Source organism: Calonectris borealis, chromosome 18 (assembly GCF_964195595.1).
Source record: "Calonectris borealis chromosome 18, bCalBor7.hap1.2, whole genome shotgun sequence".
In the NCBI taxonomy this organism is placed as follows: domain Eukaryota; kingdom Metazoa; phylum Chordata; class Aves; order Procellariiformes; family Procellariidae; genus Calonectris; species Calonectris borealis.
The window spans coordinates 8,628,209-8,655,890 of NC_134329.1; the positions used below are offsets into that span (position 1 = coordinate 8,628,209).

Genomic DNA, 27,682 nt, shown 5'->3' on the forward strand with positions numbered 1-27,682 from the left:
TGGCTGGAGCCCTGCCAGGTAAGGCAGGAAGAGAGAAGCTCTAAGATGTGGTTGAAACGAGGGTAGTCCAGTGCTAGTTTACACATCTCGTTAATTAGTGTTGCAGCGTGGCTGTTGGCAGATAATCGGCACCTAACTTTAAAACAACAGCTCTATTTCTAACGGTGAAAAGTAACCCAGGTTCCCACGTGGGCTTCTCAGCTGCGTTATCAGACCTCCATTAATCAGCGCCGAGGAGTTCAATCCATAAAACATTTGGAGCACCTGCTATTTTACAGTAAGTGCATAAACCTGATTTCTAGAGTGGCTTTAGAGATCCTGGTCAAAATAGCAGCGTTTATCTATAAAGCTTGCATGGAAGCATGGCTCTACTCCGGGGAGCTCTACGACGTCAAAGCGGTGCCCACAAAGCAAAATGAGGGAGAGGGTTTGCGCCAGCCACGGCCTTCGCATCTGCTCAAGGTTGAAGCTGTGGCTTCATGAAAAGTAGGGTCAATCAGAGAACTGCAGGTGAGCTCCAGCGCAAGAATGGTGCTTGATGGGGAACATGCTCGATAAGAAAAACTAAATAATTAGCACGGGCAAAGTAAGGCAGATGTTTACAAAGGGCTGGTGCCAGCCGGGGAGTTAAGGGCCGTGCCCGTGCGGCAGCGTTGCCTCCGTCCCGGCGCTGCAGAGCTGCAGCCTGCGCGGGAGCTGTGCTCGGTGGTGGCGATGGCCTGGCAGTGGCCGCTCTGACATTTCCAAACAACTGGTTTCTAAAACCCCTTTTAGGTGATGATTTCAGAACCGTTGGGCAACTGTTTAGCGAAGGTCCAGGGGAGCTGGGTGCAGGTCATCCAATTTGGATTTGCACAAGGGTAGAGGGGAGGAAGCCCCGGCCGAGCACCGGGCCGGGCAGCGGCGGGAGGATGCTGTGGTTGATGTCCCTCTGGGGCGCGGGGTGCCCGCAGCGGGGCTCGGCGGGGCAGCGGGACCGGCCGGGGCACCCCGGCTGCATCCCGCGGCTGCGCTGCGAGGTGAGGCGGGGCCGCTCAGCCCGCGGCCGGAGGGGGGGAGATAAAATATTAACAACAACAACAAAAAAAAAAAACCAAAAAACCACCAACAAAAAAACCCACCCACCCCAAAGAACGGCTTAGGGGGGTGGGAGGGCAGGATGCGGCTGCCCGGGGGGAAACCTCCCCTTCCCCGGGGCGGAGCGGGGCCTCCCTCCCCTCCTTCCATCCCTCCCTCCCTCCTTCCCTCCCTCCCTCCTTCCCTCGCTGCCGCCGCCGCCGGAGCGGAACCGAAAGCGAAGGCGGCGCCGGGCGGCCGCGCTCGGGCCCCGCGGGCGGTGCAGCGCGGCGGGGGCTCCGGGGGCCGCTCCCTTCCGCCGGCGGAGCGGCGCGTCCCGCCAGGTCGGTGGCCGCGGGTGCGGGCGGGGAGGCCGGGCGGGCCCGGCCGGGGGACGCTCCCGCGGCTGCGGAGACAAAGCCGCGCCTGGAGGGGACCCGCGCCGGCGGCGGGCGTGGGCGGCGGGGGCCGGGGATGCCCTCCGAGCTGAAAACGGCATCGCCTTCCAACGGGGGCTTTCCCGCGGGGCTCGCAGCCGGCCTGTGCGGGTATTTTGGCGATGGGGGATCGGTGCTGTTTCGGGGAGCCGCGCTGTGGCCGCCCGGGCCCGGCAGGCATCCCGCTCCCGCTCGCCTTCGGCCGCCCACCGGCCCTGACATGTGCCGGTGGTACCCGGTGGGCTGGCAGCATCCCAGGCTGGGGGATGTGACAGGGCGGTGGCCGTCCCCGCGACACCGGGCGTCCCACAGACCCCATGGGGCTCCTGCCCGGGGAGGCAAGGGCTCGGAGCGGGGGGACCGGGGAGAGTCAGACCGTGGGGTTGCGGAAAAGAGGGGGGTTTTAGGGGCAAGGGGCAAGGGAGAGGCCAGGAGAAGATGGAGGGGATGGAGTTGGTGGAGCGACTGTGTACAGGGGACTGGTCTCTTTAGGACAAGCCACAGGTTCGGTTGCTGCATTTGACCGAGCGTGGTTAGGAGATGGGACGCAGCCCTGTGGCCACGTGCACGGTACGGAGCATCAGGAGCATGAAGGTAACAGTAAAGACCAAAAGCAGTGGTGGGATGACCGCAGGAAGCTGGTGCGATGGAGCTGTGGGCTGATCGCGCAGCTGTGTGATGCTACAGGAGCAGAAACCATCCCTGGGGACAGGACCAGGTTGTCCTCAGGGCCAGGGGGACCGCGCTGGGGAGGGGATGTGTGGTGGCTGGGTAGCTGGAGCTCCCTTCATGGCCCCTGACCGGAGAGGAGCCCCATCCCTCTCCTGGCCCCTCTCCGTGAGCACTTAGTTTTGGGAAAAACAGCCAACAAAAACCCGAGAGCCCATCCCTGAGAGCGCTGCGAGGGGTGTCTGATGGACCAGCGCCATTCCGGGGAAGGAGGCTGTTATCAGATTGGGGCGGTAATTTGGAGGAGGCTTTGCTTTCAACTCAGCCCTAATGTCTTTTAAGTGGTGTTCACAAAGTGCAGAGCTGCTCTCGTTTCCTCTCTCGTGGGCATCGTGGGCTGGAGCTGTTGTTTCCAGCAGAGCCGGGAGCTGCTTGGCGGCGCTGGACGAGGCAATGATGGTGCCCTGAGCTCATCCCGGCCCATGTTCAACAGCAGGTCCGGAGCTTACACTCTTGTTTTGAGATGCTCATTATATATCGCTTAAGCAGTATTAGGTGATATCATCAAGATTATAAAAAAAATCTTGTTAAAAATGTTTTTGGATTCCTACTGAAACCTGCCACTGGGTTTCATGCCGTTACAATGCTACCAGCCCGGCTTTGTATTTTTCCCCCAATTCTTTCCACCCTGGGTTGGATGGGCCAGGCAGCGCAGGCGGCTCTTCTGCTCGCCCCAGGGGCGACGAAAAGCTTCACCGCTTGGGCACAGGGACCTGACGTAGATGGGGGCTGGGTGCCGGTTTCCACTATCTCGTTATTTTGGGTGTCCTCTGACTTCTAGAAAGGTTCTGAGAGATTTTTTTCCATTAAAAGTCAGGCGGGGATGCATATGGTCTTTGTATACTACTGTGACTAATATATTTCTGGCAAGGTCTGCGCTCGCCCGTAGGAAGGGAAACTGTGATCGATGCCCCCGTTGCTGCAGATGACACCGCTCTTGGCACTGCCGCTTCCACCGCTGACAGTGACCGGGGAAAGCAAAATAGCCACTGGACTCTGCCCAGCGAGAGCCCATAACTGCCCCGCGCACTGGCCCCGGTTAACTTTTAACCGCAGATCTTCAGCGGTAGCAGGGGGAGGATCCTCTGCGAGTAAAATCAGCCTTGGTTGAGGTGGTTTGTGTTCAATTTTGTTATGAACAGCTTTTTTTCCAGTGCGTGAGCGGATCCCCACGGAAGGTTGGATGGAGGTGTTGCTCCCGGAGCTGCCACCAAGTCTTAGTCCCTTGGGAGGGTCCGACCCTGACACCGCGTCTGGCCTTGCCGGAGGGAAGTGCGCGGGGGAAGGCGAGCGCGTGGCAGCCGGCGGGAGCCGGGGGCACGGTCCCATCGCCCACCCTGTGCCTGGGTAGAGAAGCAGCTCCAGGGAGGGAAGGACAGGCCGATGCGTCCATACCCTCCAATGTAAATCTGTGCAGCTCGTGCTGGCTGCAAGGTGTCATCTCTGCGCCCCCCAAAATCGGTTGGCATGTTCCCATCCGGAGCTGGCCGCGTCCCAGCAGGGACCAGGCAGGGACCACACGCTCGCAGCAGAGCTGGGGCGGCAGGCGGGGGCTGTAAAAATCACTTCACCCTCGCGGGGGCCGATTTCACTCCCATTCGTTTCTGCTAAAGCCACGTGGACGCTGAGCGAGAGGGAGAGCCGCTGCCAGGGTTTCACAGACCTCTTTTCATTTTAATATCCCTCTCCTTGCTGAATTAGATGCGAGACTGATTGCTTCGATAATCCTGCCGCAGCCGCTATGGGTTATATATGGATTGCAGCCAAAAGCCGTGCCGATAAATCGTTCCTATACGCCAGGCTGTTATATTTCCTGAGGATTTTGTGGGCATGTGCTGCTTGCTTTTACATAAGGATCTGCTGGAGTTCATACCAGAATCTGCCGCTTTTCCCTGGGCAAGGACCTGGGCGGGTTGGTGAAGCCAGAGCCTGCGGGCTGTATTTCCCCTCTTTGGGTTTATTCCCCCCATTTCAGCTATTTTAGTTTTCCCTCTGGCTGGGAATACGGCTGTTCTCCTCCTCCTCAGCCTCCCCGCATGCTTATCAAGGAGAACTGGCTGCGTTATCATTAGCAGTTGTCCCACGTCCCGCGGGGCTGTGTTCAGCAGTGGGATCCCACTTTTGGGTTTCTCTCGGGGAAGGTATCGTCTCACAGGGCAATTTTTGCCAAATCCCGTGCTCGGCCCCTTTGCACACAGGCAAAGGGAAAAAACCCTCCGATTTTCCACCCTAGCCGATGTTACGATGGTGCGTGGATGACTTTTAGCCTGTTTACAGAGCCCGGGGAAGCCTGCTTGAATTAATCAGCCTTGATATGTTTATCCTGGTCAAGCCAATTAACTCCCGCCAGCCAGGGCACGCTCTCAAGTGTGGCAGAGACTTCATAACTCAATTTTGCTCTAGCCTGGCAAAGTTTAGCATGAACCCTTGGAAATTCCGATGCGGGCGATGCTCTGGGGGCAGGATGGGATGCTGGGCCATGCCGAGCCACCGCCGGGGACCGGTGCTGCGGCTGGCAGTGCTCCTGGCGTGGCTTCATCCCGGGGCCGCCCCGATGAACTGCCTTTTTTAGTGCGGCCGCGGCGCACGGGGAGGCTAGAGGGCACGGCGTTCGGAATCGGCTCCGGCTTCGGGAGACGGCTATTTATATGTGCCCGCTGGCGGGGTGCCCAAAGCAAGCCAGGCAAATGGCAACCGGCCTCGAGATGCATCCCTGCGGGTCGGGATGAATGGGGGGGGGGGCGCCTGTTTATTTTAATCCATTTTGGGAGTGCATTAAAAGACGCTGCTGTGGCCGCCAGCAGCACTGGGGGGGGGAATTTTGCAGCCACAATGCCTGAGATACGGAGCCCCGGCTTGGCTTGGCTGGCGGCTCCCGGCTCTCTTGCCCAGCGAAGCCCCAGCCGGGAGCGGATTCAGCCCCACGAAACGCGGCGTTTCTGAAATAGTTTGTCCTTGTTGCTCTTCGCCGGCTTATTTATAGCTTTCGCATCCCCTGCGTTTCTCTGCGCCTCGAAGCAGCCAGCGGCGCCGGATCGGCTTTAGCTCCGGGCCGATCCCACTCGGGCAAAAAAGCTGCGGTTTATAGATGGGTGTTGAAAACAGCAATTAGGCCATTGTAAAGCCTCGAGGAAGGGGGAGATGACTTGATTTCTGTACTTGACCCATAATTTCTGCTGGGCTGATTCAGAGTGGTTGTGCTGCGGGTGCATCACAGAAACTTCAATGGAGATGAACGGAGCTAATTTTAACCGGCCGCCTCGCCGAGGTGTGGGAACCAGGCAGAAAAATGCCTCGAACCTTGTTCCTGCTTCTGGGCTGTTTGTTTTGGGATATATTTTTTCGCTTGCTTCTGCGGCAACTCATTAACCTAGAAATTAAAAACAGGACCAGCGTCGCGGCAGGGAGGAGTGATGGTTTACAACCAAACAACCATCGAACTACCCCGGCTGCTGCGGGGCACCCAGCATGTGTGAATTACACCATTTTCTCCCCTTTTTAAATTATTATTTAATTTTATATATGTATTTTTAATTCTTTGTTGCTAACAGAATTGTTTTCTCATTTATCCCCAGGTTCAGGAACCTGATTTTTGCACAGAAGGCCGTAGGGAACCCGGGGCGAGGGAGAAAAATCGCTGGCAACGATGGGCTGTGGGAGGAGGCAGTGAGCAGGGGGGGCTGATCCTGCACCCCGTGCTTGGTAAGCAGGTCCCTGTGCCCATGAACTGCTTCGTTCGGGGGGTGTTTGGCAGAGATTTGTCTGCTCTGACCGCGGGACCGAGCAGCAAAGCAAGGAACCGAGCAGTATTTATGCCCGTATAGTGCAGGGCCTGATCCTGCCCCTGTAAAACATCCCTTTTGGGTATTTCTGTAGCGGAGGTGGTGGGGTTGTTATTCCCTGGAGGTATTTAAATAAAGGGGGTGGAAGGAGCAGCCCAGAGTCTGCCTCGTGGCAGGGCGGGTGCGTGGTCCCGGTGCCACCCTGCACCCCTGCCCTTGGCTTTACCATCCCCTACGGGATGAATAAATTAATCCGTAGAGTAACGACCGGCGGGAGGGAATCCCGCTTTCTGGGGGAGCCCGGCTGAGCTGCCCTGTGTTTGCAGGCGTGCCTCCCCGTCGCAGCGTGGCCGGGATGAGGCCGTCGGTCACACCATGCCATCATGCGTCCCCGGCAGCTCGCCCGCCGCGTGGCCCCTCTGCCGTGACGGAGGCTGCGGCCACCGAGCACCCGGGGCACCGTGGGACCCCCCGCCGCTGAGCCCCCGCCACCGCGGCATGGCCTCGCTCATCGTGGTGACCGAGTACGACGCGACGGGGAGCGCGAGCGAGGAGGAGGAGATGAACGCACCCGGTGGCGAGGGTTTTGGGGACGGCCGGGAGCCGAGGGCGAAGCTGCACCTCTCCGGCCGAAAGCTCTCCCTGCAGGAGCGGTCGCAGCCTGCCCGCTCGCCCGGGAGCGGCGACGGTGCCAACGAACGCTTCATCTACCCGTCCCTCCCTTACTCTCCGGTGACGTCCCCGCACTCCTCCCCGCGGCTGCCGCGGCGGCCAACGGTGGAGTCGAACCGCGTCTCCATCACGGGACTGCAGGTGAGGGGGGACAAGCGCTGCTCCCGCGGTTCTGCTGCCCCTCTCCTCCTGGTTCCCCCCCGCCTCGTGGCATTGCTGCTCGCTTGGTTCCTCGGGATGAAACCCCGCGGCACGTCCGCAGATGCGGAGCGGGAGGCGGTGGGACGTTCTGGTCCATCCCGGGCCGTGGGGACAGCCCTCGAGGAGGTGGGACCCAGCGGCTCGCCGCGTTTCCTACCTTTTGTAGATGCCGCCAGCTCTCATGGTTGCGTTTTGGGGGAGCGGCCGGCGTGTGCTGCGATTTTCTTTTTCTCTCCCTTAAAAATAAAAAAAAAAAAAAGAGAGATCCACTGAGATCTAAAGAGAAAACGGCCCTGCCTGCCCCCAGCCTGCCAGCGCTGACAGAAAACAGGCAGCAAGCGGCTGCTTTGCCCGTAAGAAATAAAAATACTCACCGCCGGGTCACCAGTGTTAAACCCCCCGGGGCTCTCCCAGCTACTGATCCCCACCGCCGCCCGCCCGTCGTGCGCTCTCGTTCCACGTGAGTGGACAATATCACCTGCCCGGCCGTTAACATTTGCAATTAGCCATCTATAAACACACGGACGCGTGGCTGGGCGGCTGGCGTTTATGGCTCATGAATCAAAGCTGCCCAGCCCCGAGTGGGTGCCCGGGCAGAGCAGAACCGGGTGTGAGTTTACAGAGAAAGTTTTGCTGGAGATTTAAAAGGAGGAGAGCAAATGCGAGCGGTTTTGCGGCTCGTGTCGGACCCCCTCTCTCTCCCCGCAGGACTGTGTGCAGCTCAACCAGTACAAGCTGAAGGATGAGATCGGGAAGGTGAATATTGGCTGGGTTTGGGGTGAGACGGGGGGATTTGGGGCAGGAGGGCACTGGGCTCGCTTTTGCTGGCGAGCCGGTGAGATGGCAATTTCAGCCGCTCGCCACGGCAACTCGGCCGGCTCCTCGCTGCGATGCTGGTCTCTTCTGGGTGGTGCCGATTGAATTGCCTGTTTTTTAAAATGATTATTAATTTTCCCCATTCCCCCTCCCTCCCACGAAACGAGGCATTTGAAGCTTTTCTTTGCCAGCGGTGCGATGCCAGCCCGCGCGTCCCACTACCCCCGGCATCGCCCGCCAGCTCCGTGATCCCGGTGGGGCTGGGTTTGCGGAGGAGCCCAGAGCCCGCTTTGGTGCTGTGGGGTTTTTTTGGACTGTCCCTAACTGGTCCCATGGCTGTGCCCCTCTCTAGGGCTCCTACGGGGTGGTGAAGCTGGCCTACAACGAGGACGATAACACCTACTATGTGAGTACCGCACATCCCCGGAGCCCGCAGCGGGCGGGTGGGATGGGGGACGGGGATGGATCCCCCTCCGCTGACTCCCTGCCCGACTCCGTGCCGGCCCCATCCCACTGGCTCCATTTTATCTTTAATTTGCCCCAAATCCCGTGTTTTTTCCCCCTCTTGCAGGCAATGAAGGTTCTTTCCAAAAAGAAGCTGATGAGACAGGCGGGCTTCCCCCGTAAGTAGCGCAAAAAAGCTTTAGGGTGGGAGATGATCTGGGGAATCTCGGGGGCTCCTTCCCAACCGGACACCCCGGCTTTGCCTTTCCCGCAGGCCGCCCGCCGCCCCGCGGGGCCAAAGCCGCCTCCGAGGGCTGCCTGCAGCCCAAAGGGCCCATCGAACAGGTCTACCAGGAGATCGCCATCTTAAAGAAGCTGGACCACCCCAACGTGGTGAAGCTGGTGGAGGTAAGCGCCGGCCAGCCCCTTCCCGAAACCCACCCCGAGCGTGAAGGAGCCTGGATGCTGCGGGGATGGGCTACACGTTGGCTTGGGTGGAGGAGAGTGGCCGCAGGGGGGCTGGGATGGCCATGGCAGGTCCTGCCTGTGGGAGACTCGTGTTTTCCCTGGTTTAAAAGGTTTTTTTATTCTTACCTCCCAAAAGAGGATTTTTTTTCTTCCCTGCCCAGAAAGGGAAATGCAGGAAAATGTTGCTTCCTTGGAGGAAATAAGCTCTCAGGTGGGTTTTGGGGAGGAACTGGTGTTTCTGCGGGTTCTGCGGTGCAGCCGCCCTGCCCTCCGCCCACTGACTGTATGAAATGGTCCAAAAATCAAAAATTAAGGATGTGCAGGCTGGAGTTTATTTGGCTCCTGAGTCAGATGATGCTTCCTGTGCATTTTAAATATTTACTTTCTTGAAGTACATCTCTCTCCTCTTTTTTTTTTTTCCCCCCACCCCTTGTGGGTAGAAGCTCGCAGATTAGCAGCCCGTGCTAACGGTGCGGATGGTGCAGAACTGAGATGGCCGCTGAAGAAAAAAATCGCAGTGTTTAATTTGCAAGGATTTTTGGTGCTGTTTAATTTCCTTTCCGCTTCTTTCGGCAGGTCCTGGATGACCCCAGCGAGGACCACCTGTACATGGGTAACAACTGCCCTCCGCCCTGCGGCGCTCGCGGGGTGTCGGGGGGATTTGGGCTCCCTCCGCGTTTCGGGGCGGCTGCGTGTGGGGTTGGGTCTCTCCTTCGGAGCGGGTATGGCCTGAATGTGCTGGAGGAGCAAATCCCCTCTAACGGTCGGAGTAAACGGGATCCAGTCTGGGTTCACAAAGGAGACAGGAGTGTTTTATAGCACTTTATAGGCTTTAATTCGACGTCAGGGCATGCTTTTCCATGAGAGGTACCCGCATTTATGTTCTCAGCTCTAAAGCTGGGCTGCTAGAACGTAGCTTTGTTTCTTTGGCTTCGAGAACAAGGCACCGTGTTAATTATCCACGGTAAAATGAGCCACTTCCCAACCTGTCTTGCTGACTGCACTGGTTTGCTTGATGTAAACCCACACGCTTTTGGAGGAGGCATTTCTTTTTCATCATTTATGTTCAGCCTGTGCTAGCAGAGGAGCGTGCGATGCCTTCATGGCCAAGCGCAGAGGTTTGCTCGGGGCGTGGGCTCGGCCTTGGTTTTTGCAGGCAAAGTGAGGGGTTTAGTGTGCCGAGTGGAGGGTGCTTCATGACGCTGAAGCTGCAGCACTGAGAAAGTAGTTGGCAGCATCCCCTTAATTTAAAATGGAAGCAACCAGAATGCCACGTGCCTTGCATAAGATGGCATCTCCTTTTTAAAAAAAATACTATTTTTAGAATTTTTGTCATGAAAATAATTGCTTTTGTGCTGAGACTCTGCTCGCAGGAGCTCTAACCTGTAAGTGATCCGTAATCACCTTCTCTTTTGTGTTTCAGTGTTTGAACTGGTGAAGCAAGGGTGAGTATTGAATTCCAGATTTGAACCTGCTAAAGCATGAACGTGAGACGGGTTTGCGGGTGGCACAGTTCGGCCAACTGAGGCGGGCGCAGGACGCAGAGGCGATGGGGAGGTTCGTGGTGGGTCCCCTTGGGGTTTGGGTAGCATCTCCCCAACCCAGTTACAGCTGTGTACACCCACTATGTGCCTGTGTTTGGGGCCGCGTGCTGTCACCAGCCGGCAGCAAAGCCTCCGGGACGTTTCGGGGCATCTGGATGGGGAACGAGCTCCGTTCTCTGTTGCCTTTGCAGCCCCGTGATGGAAATCCCAACCCTGAAACCTCTCAGTGAGGACCAGGCTCGGTTCTACTTCCAGGATCTGATCAAGGGCATCGAATACTGTGAGTGTCTGTGCAAAAAGGATGGGATTTTTTTTTTTTTTTTTTCCTAAACACCAGGGGCTGGACTTTCTGCTGGTGTACGGTGCCGTTTCTGGTGGCTCATGCTACTGCACCAGGGGTTTTTGAAGCTGGGGCTGGTCGTGGTGTTAGCAGAAGGGCTTACAGCCATGCGGGGGCTTCGTGGCTCCTTTGCTGCAGTCCGGTGCTGCTGCTGAATCGCTTGTTTTTCCTTCGGCTGCAGTGCACTATCAAAAGATAATCCACCGGGATATTAAACCTTCCAACCTCCTCGTGGGGGAAGATGGGCATGTCAAAATCGCCGACTTTGGAGTGAGCAACGAGTTCAAGGGAGCTGATGCCCTCTTAACCAACACAGTGGGCACCCCCGCCTTCATGGCCCCAGAGACGCTCTCGGAAACCAGGAAAATCTTCTCCGGAAAGGTATTTAATAGCGATTTGAGGGTTTTTGGACTAATCTTCCTTGCACACGCTGTCTGGCGCAGATCTAACTATGCTTTCTTCGCTCTGCAGGCTTTGGATGTCTGGGCCATGGGGATCACACTGTACTGCTTCGTGTTTGGGCAGGTAATGAGGTTGATTTTTCGGCGCTGTTGGTGGTCCGGGGGGGTTTGGCGTGTGCCTCCCGTATGCCAAGTACGCGGTGGGGTTTGCACCCTGCACCCCTGCTCGAGCAGTCGGGTATTGCCGAGGAGAGACGGGGATGTGTGGGTGGAAATGGGAAACCTCTGCCTGTCCGCGGGGTGGGTGCAGCCAAAAGGGCCGTGCTTCTCTTTTTTTTTTTTTTCCCCGGGGAAAAAATTCTGTGCCCGGCCAGATTTTTTTAGGAAAGGAACTGTTGTAGTAATTTGGTCATTTTTAGTCAAATGTTATTTTCATTGTGTTTAAGAGAAGACATTGATATAATAGGAAATCTTCCAGTATTTCCCTATTACTGGCTCCTTGCTCTCCTTCAAACCCTACGAGATCCCGATGCTCGAGCGGCTTGCCCGCTTCTTACCAGAGGTTGTTGCTTTTCTCATTGCTCTTTTTCTTTGCGGTAGTGCCCTTTCATGGATGAAAGGATCCTGAGTTTACACAATAAAATCAAGACTCAAATGTTGGAGTTCCCAGACCAGTAAGTACTCAAAAAAAAAAACCAAACACCCAAAAAACCCCCACCAAACCCTCAGTCCTTATTTTAAAGCTCGTTGGAGCCGTTTCTCAGGGGCTGCCTGGGTGGGGCTGGCCCTGCTCCGCTGCGGTTTTGCAAAGCTCAGGTTCTGAGCCCTTCTGTTGGCCCTCGGCCCTGGAAAACTTCCTTTGCATTAAACGAGAAGGCAACATCCCTTGGTTTGCAGTTGTCGAAGAAGGAGCGATTGAAGAGCCTGGAGAAGAGGAGAGACCTTATTGTGGCCTACCAGTACTTAACGGGGGCTTATAAGATGGCGGCAAAATTGTTAGCAGGGCCTGTTGCAACAGGACAAGGGGGAATGGTTTTAAACTACAAGAGGGTAGATTCAGACTAGAGATAGGGAAGAAATTTTTTACAGTGAGGGTGGTGACACCCTGGCACAGGTTGCCCAGAGAGGTGGTCGATGCCCCATCCCTGGGAACATTCCAGGTCAGGTTGGACGGGGCTCTGAGCAACCTGGTCTGGTTGAAGATGTCCCTGCCCATGGCAGGGGGGTTGGACTGGATGAGCTTTAAAGGTGCCTTCCAACCCAACCTCTTCTGTGATTCTAAGTTGCAGAGGTGTTTGAGGGAACAGATCAACCTCTGCAGTTGCTGCCTGTTGGGTTTTAGCCTGGGTGGGGTTGGTGTCGGGCTCTCCCAGCCCCGTACGCACAGGATCACCCTTCGGATTGCCCAAAAAGGGGATATTTTGCTTCTGTGGGGGGTTTGGGGAGGAAGGCCGGCGTGGTACCTGCGTGCACGAGTACCTGGAGCTGCATCCCTGCCAGGGCTGGGGTGCAGCCCCAGTCTGCCCGGGAAGGGCCACGACGGCTGGCACCGGGGTGAAGAAGGGTGGCAGCATCCATCCCCTTCCCCATCTCAACTCTCCCCTCTCCTTTCCCCAGACCAGAAGTTACAGACTTCTTGAAGGATTTGATTACACGGATGCTGGATAAAAATCCCGAATCTAGGATTTCGGTCCCAGAAATCAAGGTACTGACCCAGCCCCCTGGTGTTGGCTGTGGCTTCACTTCTGTTGGGTTCTCCTTGCTCGGCTTTTTTTGGGAGTCAGTTTGATCGCGCCAGGCTAGGTCCTCCCCCTGTGCCCAGGGCCCCTGGGCAGGTAAGTCCCAGCTCCTTCCCCTGCTCCGGGACCTGCTCAGCTTTGGGACCTCTGGTGCCTACAGAAGTCACAGGCAAAAGGAAATCCCCTGAGTACAGTATTTCCTCTGCTACCAGGAAAGTACTGTGCAACAGCCTTTCGCAGGAGATTTCTGGTCCTTCGCCCCTGCGGGAGCCTGGAAGGGGCGAGAAGCTGAGAAAATGGAGACTAAGGTAGGGGGAAAGGATTGCGGGGGAATTGCTGAACCGTTTTGTGCTCCTCCTGCAGCCGCCCAAGACGCCAGGTGCGTGGGCAAGGAGAAAGAGGGGTTTCTGCCTTCTGTCGTGGATTAATTCAGGTCCAAGACTAGGGCTCGGTGGGTCTCCCCATCACTACTGCTCATACGTATGGTCTGGAATAAATCACTCCTGCCTCTCGGTGCTGTCTCATCCATAAGATGAGAGTGAAAATAGGTCTTCTTCCCTAAAACCCACTGAGATGCCCAGTGCTGTAGGTGACCAAGGTTATTGCTCGCTTGCACAGATGGAGCCAGCGCTGGCTCTGGATGAGCCCCACTGCGGCATTTTCTGCTCCGGGCTGAGCCATTCCCGGCGGCGCTGGGGGGAACTGGCTTAATGGCACGTCTCTCCCCTGCTCCCTGGTATTTCAGGAGCACGTAGGGGCCGTAGCTTGGGCAAGGAGATGCGTTTGCCAGGCTTGTGTTGTTTGAGTTACGAAAAAGAGGAAATCGTTCCTGACAGGCTGTGTTATTAATTGAAGTTGCACCCTTGGGTCACCAAGAACGGAGCGGAGCTGCTGCCCACGGAGGATGAGAACTGCACCCTCGTCGAGGTGACGGAGGAGGAGGTGGAGAATTCGGTCAAGCACATCCCCAGCCTGGCCACCGTGGTGAGTACGAAGGAGGTGACGGTCTGCGGACACACACCGGGGTCCACGCTGCCTCCCGGGGCGGTCCCAAGCAGCTGGAGGTTGCTGCTGAAGGGCAAAAGCGTTGGGCAGGATTAGAGCAAAGATCTGCCCTCTCTCAGAAACAAGCGCTGCAAGACAGGGTCTCAGCATCTCGATGGAGGTGGCCGTACCCCGCGGCACGGGGGAATATTTTAGAGTGGTCCCAAAGGGACCCGTCCGCGGGTTGCCGGTCTCCACGCTTGAGCTGGCTGCCTAAATATCACTGTGTTTGCTCAGGGCAAAAGAGCATCCGGGCCAGGACCTGCCCGCGGCCGGGAGTGGGTGTTTTGGCCAGGCACGAGGAGCTCCTGTCCGGCTCTGCCCGTCGGGCCGTAGGGGCTGCGGGAGCTTCCCAGGATGAAGATTTTATCTGGGCCACAGCGTGCGCCAGCCCCCGCCTGCAGCTATTCTTGGTGAATTCATCTCATCTCTTTTCAAGCTCATATTTTTATTCTCTGCAACCCACTGTGGTGGTGAGAAGCACAGTGTAACCCTGCCCTGTGTGGAAAGTGAAATCCTTTTGGCTTTTGAACCTAATGATTTCTTTGGGTGCCCACTAGCCCTTATGCTGGGAGAAACAGCAAGCGACCATTTGCAGTTCCCTGGCGTGGCGTTATCTGCCTGTAGACACCCAGGCTGTGATTTTTTGAAGTACAGGTCTCCCTTTGAAGCCCCTTTTCCATCTCGTGGCTGTGCCCACATCTGGCTCCATTTCTGGAGCTCTCTCCCGCTTCGGTACCCTGCAGAAGTCTCTTCAACCGCAGATACGTTAAGATGCAAATGTGGCTTGCGCTGCTCAAGCTGAAAAAGCAGATCTTGCTCTAAAGAGATCACTATTGACGAGGGGTTTTCCCCTTTCCCCTGTTCAAAGGTGACTTGCTGCGATGCAGCGGAGGATGGCTCAGTGCTCCCCGGCCCTGTTGAAAATCCAGGTGTGTTTAGCACAGCTGAGGGCAAATGAACTTTTACTGCGACTCTTGCCTCTTAGATAACGCACCGCCTCCAGGCAGATCTTGTATTTTCCCATTTGCATTTGTTCTTCAAAATTACTCTCTGGTGCCTGATCTTTGTGCATTCAACTGCAGCCGTTTCCGCTCGAGTACAAGACTCATGTGGCTTCGACTCTCACATAAAATGCCTTCCCCTGCAGGACACTGCTGGATGTGCGTTTCAGACGTGTAAGGGCTCTCGGTGCACTGGGGTGAGCAGATAAATACGGCACAGAGGGATGAGAAGCAAAATCAAATGAAGCCAGGGGTTCCCAGAGCGGGATGCACATGCCGAGGCAGGGTCCGGTGCTGCTCGTGTTGTTCTCTGCTCCCACCAGCAAAATAAGTTGGGGGATGCCTGGGAACAGCCCCGACACTTGCTCTGTTCCCAGCAGTCTCCAATTGCAGCTGACGCTGGGTAACTTTTGTGTTTTGCAGCCAAAGCTAGACAAACGGCCAATTTTTCAGCTTGGCTTTGGTAAATGTTAAGGCAAAATTGTGTAGGTTCCTTCCTTCCCCTCTCCCTTTCCAACGAATTCTTCTGCCAGGTAATCGCGGGGAACTGGGAATTTGCAGGTACTGGAGTAATCGGTAAAACCTACTTCTGGGGGGAGAAAATCTTCCCAGACTTGACTTTGCTCTCCTTTCCAGCCTCTCACACCTAGTGTGGCTCTCATCTGCGCGTTCAGTTGTTGCACCGTGGGTTTCAGACGAGGATGCAGCCCCTGTATTAAGCAGCTGGAGACTTGTAAACATGCTTGCTTCTGTTTTGTTTTTTTTAAAAAGAGAAGTTTGACTTGTTTCCACTCATTTTCTTAATTACTTGGGCATTGAGTGTTGGATGTCCCTGTTGCTCTTGAATGAAAGGAAATCGTCCCTGATGAACTCCAATGTGGTTTTGCAGATCTTGGTTAAAACGATGATCCGGAAGCGATCCTTTGGCAACCCGTTCGAGGGGAGCAGGAGGGAGGAGCGGTCGTTGTCTGCCCCCGGGAACCTGCTGCCGTAAGTGTCACCGCCTCGCCTCGGCCCGAAAAGATGTTTGCAGCTTGCCTTCAGGCTCTGGAAATCACTGCAAAGCACAGGAGGAGAATTCAAGGGGTTGGGCTTTGAATCTTTCGTGTGGGGCCACCCCGGGTTCACACACCCTCTGTCTGACCCGTAACCGCTTTGTGGGATGATTTTTGTGACATGGCATATCCTGCCCCTCCGATGGGCTGAAAAGCATCTTTTTATGGCACTTCCAGCCTGCTACAGGGGAGCTGGGGGGAGACAACACATGCTCAGGGTCCCAAATGTCCCGTGGCAGGGAAGGGGCAGATGCTAGTGTTCCATTGTCTGGTTTGCCTTTTTCTAAGTTGCTCAGCAACTGGTTTATTTCCTTTTAAAGCAGGAAACAAGGCAGTGAAGATAACCTGAAATGCAATGACTTGCCCAACGTGGGAGAGGAGGAACTTCTTTCGTGAACATCAATTTTACGGTTCTGTTGAGCAAGTTGGTCCGGGGCACGTTATTAAAGTGTGCAGCTGCGGATGAGCAACATTAACAGAGCCTACACCAAACACAGCATGACATGGCGCTATTTCAGTGTAATGCTGGACGTAGAGCTTACATAGCAGCATGTTATAAGACATCTGACTACTCGTCATAAACATTGAACATCTCCGATCGCTTGGACTGCTGACTTCTTGTGGGAAAGGTGCTGGCTGATAGCAGAGAGGTGAGCTATCGTGTTGAGCAGCAACAGTGCTTTGCAAAAAAAAAAAAAAAAAAAAAAAAAAAAGCAGTCAAACAAAAACGCATTTGGAACTACTTTTACCTGGTTTTAATGCCAAATAATTTCCGGGGACTAATGCCAGCATCCCAGGGGTGTCGTATGCCCATCGTGTAGTCGGCGGGCACACGCAGAAGGGTGAAGCTTTTGCCAAGGGGCATACACAACAGTAAAACTACGTGTGTGCACTAGGTCCGACCTACCGGAAATGTTGTTGCATCTATTTCTCGTCGTTCTGGTTTGTTTTTAATTGACACCTTTTTAACTGCATGGGAACAAAGCAAAAACCCACCTTTTCAGCTTTTAAAAGAATGCATACCTTTGTGAGCCAAGTTGTACTAAACAGCATCTTCAGAACGTTCAGAAAGTGAGGTTAATTACCTCCTAAGGCAATTAACGCCTTTCCTAAGGTCTTGGTGTGACTAGGACTTGGTAAGTTGAGTATTCAGTGTATGAAAGGAAAAGGTATTTAAGGGCTTAAGTTCAGTCTGAACTATTTTTGCTGCAGACATATGAGAAGGTGGTGTTTAGCTGAATGTTTGTTTTGAACAGCAGAGGAAGCACTAACAACAGTTTGTTTCTAAATCTTTTACTTGATCTAGGTAGATATATTATTAAATATAAAATTCAGGGTAAAATCCTTCACTTCCATGTACATTACATGGTTTACTACAATTAAAAATAATACAACTTATGCTATTTTTTAAGTATAGACTTAGGGCTTGCTTAGAATTTAAGATCTTAATGAAATACTTAGATTAGCTAGTAATTTTCAAAGAAACTTCTGTTTTCCAAACTCTTAATCTGGATTTTGGGGCCAATGCTATGTATTTTTTGCAAGTTCGTTACCAGTAATTTGTGAATGCCTGTGGATCAGAGGCTTGTTAGTAAATTAAGTGTATACCTAATTCATGGATTGTTTCTTATGAAGAGCTCTTTCACCTCCAGTCAGGTTACTCTGATTATTTTGTGGTGCTTGTAAAAAAAAAAAAAAAAAAAAAAATCTATTGTGTGGTGGGAGAGATTCTGATGTCCAGACTTACTTTCCCAAGTTCTCTGTGCTCGGACGAAGCTGGAGAACGGCAGAGTGTGGGTGAGCTGGAGAAAAGTCAGGGTTTGCTTGGGGCGAGGGGTCACGGTAAGTGGAGTTGTTTTGTGGATGGAGTGTGGGACTGTGGGGGGAAGAGGTCTGACGACTTCTCTTCTCAGTCTGATGTGGTTGTGTGACCTTGAATGAGGCATTTAAAATGATGGCATACCTGAAAGAGGGGGAGGATTCGAATGTCCTACGCATGTAAGGGACTGCTAAGGCGTAATTCTTTGCCCTGAGGAAGAAGGCACTAGGAGAGACCCAAGAATTTTGGTTAATGGTAAGATCTCTGCCTGCTAACCCTGGCCGCAGGTGCCCTGCCTTTAGGAAGTGACGGTCCCCTTGTCTTCCTTGATCTTGGGCATTGCAAACAGCAGACCGCTGAGGTCCTTGGCCCTGCTACAGTTGGACCTGGCCCGGTAATTCCTGGTTAGGATGGGTCTTTGTTAAAGCTGGCGTAGCGTTAGCAAGTGTGCAGGTGCCTACACAAACTGTCCCTTACATCCTTGGATCACTTGACGCAATGCTCCCCCTAAAGCGCAACTTACTACTGAAACATTGTGCTGCTGGCCTCTCTCCAAAGCCAGTGACGATGGTTCGTGGTTTAGGAGCAGTACTATGGAGTTTGGAGCCATAAGACACGCACTGTTTTCCTCCCGTTTTAGTCCGAGGCTATGCCAAAGCCCTGCAGCTTCAGCTATGGGAAAACCAAACAGGTAACTTGGGTGCCAGCACTACTACAGCTGCCTGCTCCCCCTTTCCTAAACAGGACTTTTCATTGCGGAAATGCGTGCGAGTGGGCAGCTTGGTTCTCTAACCTTGTAAATGGACTTGTTCTGCCAAAAAAAAAAAAAAAAAAGGGGGATCTGATTATTTATAGCTGGTGCATAGTAATGTGTGTGGTGTGTTTTGTTAAAGGTGAGTTGTAGAGATGCTCTGTGCTGCGTATCTCCAGTTTGTGATTTGTCAGGTGCCTAGCGAGACAGTTTACATTTACCAAACAGGCTTACCCGGTGCAACACAGCTTCTAAACAGAATAAGCTGTATCAGTTCCTCGATGCCCAGCCACATAGTTACTGGGCCTCAGATACTACCATAGATCAGTGTCTTACGACTAGCACGGGCTTGGTTCGTAAGCATCCTAAAGCTCAGCACTTCCCTAAGGCGCTCTCCAAAATGATTGTCTCTTAGTGCTAGCTCTGGTAGGGCTGCAGCCAAATGCACATTTCTGAAAGAAACTCGATGTAGATTTTTCTTGTTGATTAGTCCTGTTGAAAGCATAAAGCGTGGCTGTGTGAGGAAGACCTATCTAAATGCATGACCTGTTAGAGAAGCTGTACTGTACATACGTATCTGCTCAGTTCCCTAGCTGCCGTTGCTTAGTAGTAAAGCTAGCTTTTTTCCTTATAGTGAAGTAAACATTTTGCTTGTGCCTTGGAACTGGGCTACAGCTGGATTTCCCCAACTCCCTTCCTTTCAAGCAAGCCCAGTGCTGACTGTGGGCTTAATGCTGGGTACTAAGCCTTTTTGGCTCTGAAAGCACACAGAAAAGTGCTAAGGGGAAACCAGGCCTCTTGTCTTGAGTAGTTTTTCTTGGTGGTCCCCTCTTACCTATCAGGCAATTGATCTGTTTCTTTTCTAAGGTCCTGAACTATTGCTGATTTTTATACTGTTTGTTTAATGACTGAGGCTTGTGTTTCATTCCTACCCCTTTATTATGCATTTAACTTTATCAGGTGTATCAAGTTTAAATACTGTGTATTTACCACTTTTAAATTATATTACCTAAGAAGAAAGAAAAGAAAAACCAACAACCTACTAAGTGTTTTTCCACACAGCTGTTCAAGCTTCTCTGTATAAGTTGAAATAAATGACATGCAACCAAACCCAGAGTTAGTTGATCAAGTGGAACCATTATCCTGTTTGACTGGTTTTTATCAAGCTATGAGAGTTTGCTTGTTGGAAGAGGAGTCTAAAAGCACCTTCCTGTATTAGTGAAGTCTGGTGCTCCACCATTACTGGGGATCTGGGGCTAGGGCGAGACTCTAGCCGTTGCTTAATCCAAATTGAGCCATTCACATGCATAGACCAGAGCGCTGGCTCTTGGAAAGGCGCCGTTTGAGTTGTGACCCTCAGCTTAGTGCTCAGCAGCAAGCAAATAATAAAACAAAAAGATAATGCTGTGGCAAACCCACTGTGCTGCTGGAAAAAGGCAGCAAAGCCCCAGCCAGGATGCTGGAAGTATGGAATGGGTCCCAGGCTCTGTAACACTAGAAAAGGTTCAGAGAAAGGGAAGAGCTGTACCTTGCGTGCCAGGGCAATCAGAAGAGATGCTCAAGGCCACGTGAGGATAAAAGCCAACAAATTCACTTAAATCAAATTGTGTAAACCCATTAAACGCAGCAGCTCAGATGCAGGGTCTGGGGGTGGTGATGAAAAGCATGGGAGGTATGCCAGGGAATAATAGATCTGTTCTTCTGACCAGTTGGTACTAGCGTTTGGCTAAGGCCATGCTAGGCTAACCCACCCTGGCCTCTAACTTTCAAGCCTTTTCCCTTGGATAGGGTTTTAATGCAACAGCCACAGACAAGGTGTTAGGAGAACCAAGGTGGAGCAGAAGCTGTAGTTGCAGCAGCGCTCTTGCTGAGAGAATCAAGAGGCAAAGCAGACAGCAGCACTGGCTTTGATAGCCCTCCAGTAACAGTTACCATCTGTGTAAAACGAAGACAGTTCACTGACCCTAACCTTCACAGGCCCTGGGGAAAAATAAACAAGCAAAACCCAGCTTGCAGGACCCCAAGAGGGCTGAGAGAGTCATATTTTATTAAAATGAAAGTAAATTTTAAAGTAAAAATTAGACAGAAAAAAAAATTCTGTAACCAGTAAGCCATTTACCATAGCACAATGGAACCAGACACCACTTTGTCTCGGTCTGTGGCCACTGGAGCTTGGATACACGATTAAATAGTAGGCACAGGCTCAGCTAAGCATCACAATCCTTCAGGGCAAGGAAAAGTGATTTGACAACAGCAAGGAGCTGCTCTCCCAAGGTTAGGCAACACCTGGCAGGGGCCACATTCACTGTGAGGAAGAATCTGTGCCTGTTACCCTGTGTTCTCTGCTACCAGTGAGCTCAGGGAAAGGACTGTCAAAATGACAATGTCGGAGCAGTCCCTGTCCCAGGCTTACCCAGTACAGAGGTCTGGCGTAAAAGCACAATTCTCCCTATGTGCTTAGTGCAATTAACCTGGAAAGACAGCAGACAAGGAACACACCCAGTTCTGTCTGGGGGTTGGCTCCAACCAGCAAAAGTAGGGAAGAGTACTGAAGAAGGTCCCTTTCTCAGGTTTGTTCCCCTCTTCCTTCCAACGAAGACGGGGTGGGTCTCAAGGCAGGGTCAGAGTAATGTTCACAGCATCAGTTCACAGCAGCAGCTGGTGCTGCAGCAGCAGGAGGTCAGGAGTTTGTTCCATATGTCTCACCGACTCCCTGCAAGGATCAGAGATTACAGTTCTCTGCCAGAAAACTCTTCTTTCTCCCCCTTCCTCTCACATAAAACCGTCTGCACAGGCAAGCTACTCTCTGCTACTCAGACTTTACATTTCCAGTGCCACAAGGTCTTTTGATTCAGACACCTGCCCTCTGCAGCAACACTTCCCACCAAGCACAGGGCTGCAGGGCCGAGTTCTACCCTCAGCACAAGTCAAGCAACACCACTACCCCACTAAATCCTTCTACTAGCCAAACGGATCATTTGGATCCCGAAGGGAGGCGTAGCTGTGGCTGTCAGCATACCGGTCTCAGAAAATACCAACCCATTGAACGGGTTTGTTCACAGCAGGAAGAACCCCCAAAAGCCAAGAAGGAAGGATACGATGGGGACAGAGCTGTTGTCTGCAGCTCTCAGAAAGCAACTGCCAAGGACTGCAACCCCAAAAAAGAGGTGCAGTGGGAGCATGACAAGTTCTTGAACATACATTTCCCTCTCCAAGAGTGGTTGCCCAGGAAACATGACAATATTTGTTTCTAGTGCTCCTCCCTGCAACAGCTTTGAGGTAAAAATGAGCTTCTCTGAGGAAGACAAAATTTCCTCAGAGCTGTGGTTCAAAATCCCTGTTTGATGCGGACTTTCTAAATCCTGTTTCAGAATCTCTCCAGAGTCAGAGGAGGAAGCAACTTTGACTTCACTCTGCCTTCACTGATGCTTACCAGTTCATAATCCTCCACATATTTGTATTTCTTCTCCCGATAGTAGTATTTCTTCTTCATGCAATACAGAACAACAATGTCACACAGCACTGTTGCCTAGTGGAGATTGAAAGAGTTTAAGACAATGATGCTCAGAACTGAGGCAATAATCCAGAATTGAGTCCAAGTGCAGACAATGTCACTTACCACGCCAAACAGCGCTAAGCCAGAGCCAATGTTAATCATTGTAGGAATTACATCAAACTTTCCTGCCTAGAAGACAGTTACAAAGGTGAATATGTTTTTTCAGCATCTCTGAAAAGCCCTCACTGCAAGACCTCTAGGAATTAAGTCACCCTACCTTTCCAAACACTATGATATCAAAGCGGATGCCATAAGCTTTGGCAAGAGTCCGTGATTCAGTGCCATTACTGTCCTTGTAGTATTTCGCAAACCTGGAGAAAAGATAGATCAGAGCTTAGCTGGAAGTTTTGAGGTTGCTTATGGGATCATGCAACATGCAGGTGTGTCCCCCATCCCAAGAGGATGGCCTGAACATTGGTACGTCCAGAGACAAGCCCCAAATGATGGAGGGAGATTTCATGCAGGCAAGCACATATAGAAGAAAAGCCCAGAACAGGCAAGTTTAAGACAACAGTTAGCTCAAGCCAAAGCAGGAGACTTCTAAAGCACAGGGAGGGAAGAAAGTTAGCTTTAGTAGGGGAGCAGAAGGACAGACAGGAAGAAATTCAGCTACACATGAGAATCGGCCCCCTCAGAGGCAAGCAGGAGGCTGCAGGAGTGCAGGCAGCCACGAGAGGGCAGGGGCGGGAGCAGGCAGCGAGGGAGGCAGCACAGCTCAGCCTGGCACACGAAGGCTGTTCCTCGTCCCGCACAACGTGACTCGCAGGCAAATGATAGGGAAAAGGGATGAGAACAAATAAGTGAGATCAGACTTACTCCGCCACATGGTTGACTAAGCCAGGAAGAAGCAGAGAAGAGGGTGGCAGAGAAGAGGAAGGGTTGGTAAGGGGCTGCACCACGGTCTGGAATTAGCAAGAGCACTTCAGAACACGCACCAGCCAGGCTGCGATATCCTCCAGCCCGTCTCGCCTGACACCCCAATGCCTGCAGGCCTGGCACCTCCCAAACACACGCTTGTGCTGTCTGCATGACAGCAGCTTCCCAGTGAATTCATGCAAGTTCCACCAAAAGAGACCCCCTGCACTTAGTGAGAGTTTGTGACTGTAGAAAGCAGCATAGCCCTGAGCCGTGTTCCCTCACGAGCAGGACTGCTGCAAGGATTTTGGCAAGGTGGCCCATCCATATTATTGTAGCTCTGAGTCTGGATGCAACCAGCTAACCGGCTCTGCACTGGGAGTTTTACTGGAGGTGCTGGACCTATCCGTACTGGCCAGAATGTATCCCCACACCCCTGCCCTCTCAAATACTGCCCTATCAGCACACCCTGAAACAGTAAGTTCTCACATTGCCATGCCACGGGAGGCTGGCCCAAACGGTCACACAAATGCTGATGCAAATATGACTCAGACACTGATGCAATCAGTGGAGCTTCACTGACCTTCCCCCTCTGCTGTGGTTTGCACACAGTGAGGATCCGACCTGCTCTACGTTTTACAGCATCAGAGACACTCTTCAAGTTTTACAGCACCATCGAAAGTCCAAGGACTACCCATGACTGCCAGAGGAGCGCAGGCAGACCGTAACACTGTGCCAGGCAGACTGAGCCGCAGGGACACCAGGTGCCCTCCATAGCCACATTACCTGAAGTTGTAGCCAGGCGAGACGGTGTGGGCAGAGTCCTTGTTGTCGAGGCGCTGGAAGGAGTACTTTGGCACACAGTGGGAAGCAGCTCTGTCAAGGTTGCAGTCCCAGTTGATCTGCAGCGCCATGACTCCACCCTGCCAGTGGAGGAGAGGAGAAGGTGAGCAGTCCAGGTGCCCGGCCAGCCCAGCACTAGGCTCTCTGCTGACCAGGACCTTGATTTACCGGCCCTTGGCCCAGTCCCAGTCCAACACTCTTTCCCCCTGCTACAGAAGGACCTTGCACGTAACCCCACCCAAACAAGCCACGGCCAAATATTTGTGAAGTAGAATTGACTCCAGTCCCTCTGGACAGAGCAGCTCTCCTTTCTGCAGCTACTCTGTGTCCTGTGGCTCATGCCACAAGGCAGAGGGGGACAACCACCTACCGCTCCTCTTCTACACAGCTGAGGCCCAAGAGAAGGGTCTGCCAAATACCTCCACAGCCATTTCCTGGAAGTTCTGCCCTGCAGCTTCAACTATTTTCCCTAAACGAAAGATAGGGCAGAAGGGATCTGTCTGGGAGTCATAGATGCAGTTCTTGAGGTAGGTGGAGCTCACAGTGGGGAGGATGTTTCGCCTACAGGGGAACACAGAGAGAAGATCTGTTGCATCTTCTTCCACTCCCCAGCTCCCCTTTACTGTCCAAAAGACCAGAGAGCGCAATGCCCCACATGTTATTTACTTGCTGAAGTTGAACTTGGGGTACAAAATGTTGTTCTTCACCAGAATGGTGAAGTTCTCAGCTTCTTGCAGGAATGCTGGCCTACAAAACAATAGGAAAAGTAAATAAGTTTCACTTATATTTTCACAAATAGGACTCTGCAGGGTACTTGGTGATCACCTCTCCAGCTTTTCCTCATAGTACCCCACAGGGAGAAACATCAGGTGCGTATCGCTAGCCTCCTCTCAGGAGGGCCACCACAGAGCAGGAAGACGGAGCACTCACTTGGGTATATGATTGTCATCCTCCACAGGGCACCATGCAAAGACTTCACAGGTCTTGATGCTGTTGTTGTACGGGACACACTCCCCAGTCTGGATGCCTGGAAAGATATGTGAATGGAGGTATTACCAAGCGAAAATACAGAGGCAGTATTTGCACCATGATATCTCCTCCCTCCGTGAAAGTGAGCAATCTGCTCAGAGGTGAAGTGCCAGTACCAAGATCCCCATTATCTTCCATTGCAATCTGTAGTGCAGTTTCAGAGAAAGAAGCATCAGGTCCTTTTTCTGAGTCAAATCCTCATCTACGTGAAATACTGCTTCATGGACTCAAGCTCTTGAAAAAGCCCTCACATTGCTAACTCACCAAAGCACACATCTATCCTGCACCCAACCAACACAGTCTAAGCCCATCTGCTCTCCCCCAGAAGAAAAATCTGAGCTTCCCTTTCAGTTCTTTTAGGTGTGAGAGAATGAGAACAAGGAGACTGAAGTGAAATGCTGCTTGCTTCACAGGAGGGGAGGCACAGCACAGAGGTATCACAACACAGACTGAAAGGAGCCCTCGCAGCAGGCTTCTTACCATTGCTGTGGGTGCTGACATATCCTGGAACACAGTTGTTCTTCACCTTGCACTCTGTTTTATCATCTGGAAGCTGGAGAGAAACAATAATTACACTAAACTCTATGAACTCTCTCCCTCACACTCCCACCCACACAAGGCAGGGTTAAAGCAGATCCTGTACCTACCTCTGGGCAGCGGCCTTGGCGCTGGTTCAGTGTGAGTATGACATTGGTCATGACAAACACAGTGTTCTCCTCCTGAACATGCAAAACAAGAAGGAAATTTAAGAGTGACAGTCTGCAAAGAATATCCAAGGCACTGCCTCAAATGTCTTTGTTGACAGGTGGCCCCGCGGAGAGGACTTGCTTTGGACAGTGCTGCTGTAGCACTAAAGGAGCAGATTCCCACATGTATCGCCTGATGCCGCTGCCTTTAGACAGAGGAAAGACTGTGGGACTAGCAATCCTTTCTGTCCTCCCACTTGGCCCAAATATCCTCATTCGCATTATGAAAACAGAGATCACACAGCTCCTCAGGGGAGTAGCAAGGCACGAGCAGAAATAAAGCTCCAGCTGCAAGTCTGAGCACAACTCCCACTCTTTTTTTTGCAATATATCTATTAGAAGTTTGACCCGTCCTGGTTTGTTTCTCCAGGGGGCACCACTTATATTATTTTGACGTCTGTACAGTTCAGTATCTGTTGTTTGCTTCTGCTCCACTGATATGCAAATATGATCACTCAGCCAAAATCTGGCTAAATCTGTCACTTTTTTCTGCACCACATCTCATGCAGACAGAGCGACCCATGACTAGCAGCTTGGCCATGCCTGCCAACCCTGAAGGTTGCCATATATTGCCCACAGAGCGCAGACTCCCACAGACACAGTCAATCAGTAACTACAGCAATACCTCCTGTTCAGTTCCGGATCAAGTGACTTGCAGGCTATTCCCGGGGTTTCTGCCAACAAGTTAACTTTGAGTTGTTTGCTTTAGAAAGCAGTAAGAAAGAGGACATGTGGTTATTGTTGCAACTTTTTCCTGAAGCCTGCAAAATTCTCCCTCCTATACAAGCACACACTCAGACACACTTTTCTTGAAACAAGCTTCCCCAGGGCTAGTGGTGCAGGTGCTCAGCATCATCTGCAACAAAGCTGCTTCATTCTCTCATACCAAGGCCACGCTGGAGCCAAAGCTGCTCCAGACCTCAGAGGAGTTCAGCAGAGCAGTAGCTGTTTGTTAGAAAACCCTCCCTCTGCATGTGAAAGTGATTGATACCTGAGGAGGGATGACATAGTCAGCTACATCCCAAATCCTGGCTCCCAAAGTGGATGTGTTTGTCAGCGTTACTCCTTTCACCTTTGTGGTTACAGAACTGACCACAGAGTCTGTTTCCTGGTAGCCCTTCTCCCACAAAAAGACCCAACTGCAAGAGAAGGATTGCAAGAAAGAAACAACAAAAAAACAGATAAACACCATAAAGCAGCACAGGCACTGGAAATTTCTCCTTTTTCCATGTGTCACCTGAAAGGGCCGGTGCAGATAGTTTCATAGTGTTTCCCTACAAAAGGGTCACAGGAGTAGCAATCTCCCTTCTGATTTTTTTTTGTCCAGAGTGGTTTGGCAGGGTGTAATTACCGCTTTTATGCACACCCCCGCCGGGTGAATGACAATCACTGTCCGGGACGGTCTCACTCCTGAGGGGTCCTGCCCTGTCCTGTCTGCAGCTGCCTCTAAGCAGCCCTACAACCCCAGTTAAGGCCGCCCAGTTAAGCTGTCCCACCACCTGCTTGTCACCTCTTGGTGTTGGCACCCACGACGAGCTCCGGCCTCCCCTCAGCGGACGCTTCCCGCCATTCCCGCCCAGCCCGCGCCTCCCTGACAGAAAAGGGGCTCCCGGCGGCCCGGAGCCGCCTCCGCGCCTCGCCCTGAGGGAGGCGGCTGGCTCCCGCCCCTCAGCCCCACGCCCCCGGGGGCTCCCAGCAAGGAGCTGCCCTTCCTCCCTCTCGGCAGCCGCCCCGAGACCCCCCCCCCGGCCTCGCCTACAGGCGCGGCGGGGCTGCGGGCTTCCCCCCAGCGCAGCCCGGCGAGGAAAGGACGCAGGCCGGCGGCGGGGCCCACTCCCCCGCTCACCCGATCACGTAGGCGAGGATGGCGAGCTGCACCCCGCGGTTGATGAGCCCCACTTTGCGACTCCGGATCAGCACGATGCGGGGGGTGTCGTACTCGAAGAGGAAGCTTTGGAAAGCCCCGCACGACACCATGGCGGCCGCGGAAGCCTGGAAGGGCGGGCGGGGTCCCCCACACGCCGGTCAGCGGTTGTCGCAGCCCCGCGGAGCCACAGAGTCCCGAGCAGCCCGGAGAAAGCTCCCGCGGCCCCGGGGCTTGTACCGGCTCGGGCTCTTAATTGCCGGCTCCCCCCCCGCGCCAGCTGCGGGCTGTCTGCCAGCCGCCGGCCCTGCCTGCGGCCGAGGAGGAGGCAGCGGCTCCCCCGGCTGTTTTCGGCAGGGAAAAGGGGTTTACCGCCGCCCTGACCCCTTTGGGGCTGCCCGGGATAACCCGGGGCTCGGCAGCCAAGGCAAGGCTCTGCCCTCAGGCCTCCCGCTGCTGTAGCTCTGCTGTGCGTGGGTACGGGGTT

At 53.3% G+C, this 27,682-nt stretch overlaps 2 protein-coding genes across 9 annotated transcripts; one reads left to right on the forward strand and one right to left on the reverse strand.

Annotated features, from left to right (window-relative positions):
* The first annotated feature begins 1,267 nt into the window (after positions 1-1,267).
* CAMKK2 (calcium/calmodulin dependent protein kinase kinase 2) lies at positions 1,268-17,409 on the forward strand. Of its 7 annotated transcripts, none has more exons than XR_012676459.1 (18): positions 1,274-1,400; positions 5,798-5,924; positions 6,331-6,817; positions 7,586-7,633; positions 8,046-8,099; positions 8,265-8,316; positions 8,412-8,545; positions 9,182-9,218; positions 10,029-10,050; positions 10,341-10,429; positions 10,671-10,870; positions 10,961-11,014; positions 11,491-11,564; positions 12,508-12,595; positions 12,842-12,937; positions 13,466-13,613; positions 15,567-15,667; positions 16,056-17,341. XR_012676459.1 is itself a non-coding variant. In XM_075167731.1 (18 exons), exons 3-18 carry the CDS (start codon positions 6,380-6,382, stop codon positions 16,126-16,128), a joined length of 1,692 nt encoding a protein of 563 aa, XP_075023832.1. In that variant the 5' UTR covers positions 1,274-1,400; positions 5,798-5,924; positions 6,331-6,379; the 3' UTR covers positions 16,129-17,409. The 7 variants fall into 7 exon arrangements, 4 of the variants coding, with proteins under 4 accessions (XP_075023836.1, XP_075023832.1, XP_075023833.1 ...); XM_075167731.1 differs by having other exon boundaries at positions 13,485-13,613; positions 16,053-17,409; XM_075167732.1 differs by having other exon boundaries at positions 13,485-13,613; positions 16,056-17,409.
* A 2,920-nt stretch (positions 17,410-20,329) lies between these two features.
* On the reverse strand, positions 20,330-27,424 carry P2RX4 (purinergic receptor P2X 4). 2 transcript variants are annotated; one of them, XM_075167737.1, is made up of 12 exons: positions 27,178-27,424; positions 26,323-26,470; positions 25,233-25,304; positions 25,066-25,138; positions 24,487-24,583; positions 24,223-24,303; positions 23,976-24,117; positions 23,500-23,636; positions 22,076-22,169; positions 21,922-21,987; positions 21,736-21,831; positions 20,330-21,015 (listed from the first exon to the last, which is right to left on the reverse strand). In XM_075167737.1, the coding sequence occupies exons 1-12, from the start codon at positions 27,306-27,308 to the stop codon at positions 20,983-20,985; spliced, it is 1,170 nt and encodes a 389-aa protein (XP_075023838.1). In that variant the 5' UTR covers positions 27,309-27,424; the 3' UTR covers positions 20,330-20,982. The 2 variants fall into 2 exon arrangements, with proteins under 2 accessions (XP_075023838.1, XP_075023837.1); XM_075167736.1 differs by lacking the exon at positions 20,330-21,015 and having other exon boundaries at positions 21,580-21,831; positions 27,178-27,381.
* Between the last annotated feature and the right edge of the window lie 258 nt (positions 27,425-27,682).

Excerpts from the sequence above, each read along its gene's own strand:
- CAMKK2 (XM_075167731.1), top strand. The coding sequence starts at position 6,380 with ATGCCATCATGCGTCCCCGGCAGCTCGCCCGCCGCGTGGCCCCTCTGC. Across the intron at positions 12,938-13,484 it reads CTGAGAAAATGGAGACTAAG|TTGCACCCTTGGGTCACCAA; the intron begins GTAGGGGGAAAG and ends TATTAATTGAAG. Across the intron at positions 13,614-15,566 it reads TCCCCAGCCTGGCCACCGTG|ATCTTGGTTAAAACGATGAT; the intron begins GTGAGTACGAAG and ends GTGGTTTTGCAG.
- P2RX4 (XM_075167736.1), bottom strand. The coding sequence starts at position 27,308 with ATGGTGTCGTGCGGGGCTTTCCAAAGCTTCCTCTTCGAGTACGACACC. Across the intron at positions 25,139-25,232 it reads GCCAAGGCCGCTGCCCAGAG|CTTCCAGATGATAAAACAGA; the intron begins GTAGGTACAGGA and ends GTTTCTCTCCAG. Across the intron at positions 22,170-23,499 it reads TCGCCTGGCTACAACTTCAG|GTTTGCGAAATACTACAAGG; the intron begins GTAATGTGGCTA and ends TCTTTTCTCCAG.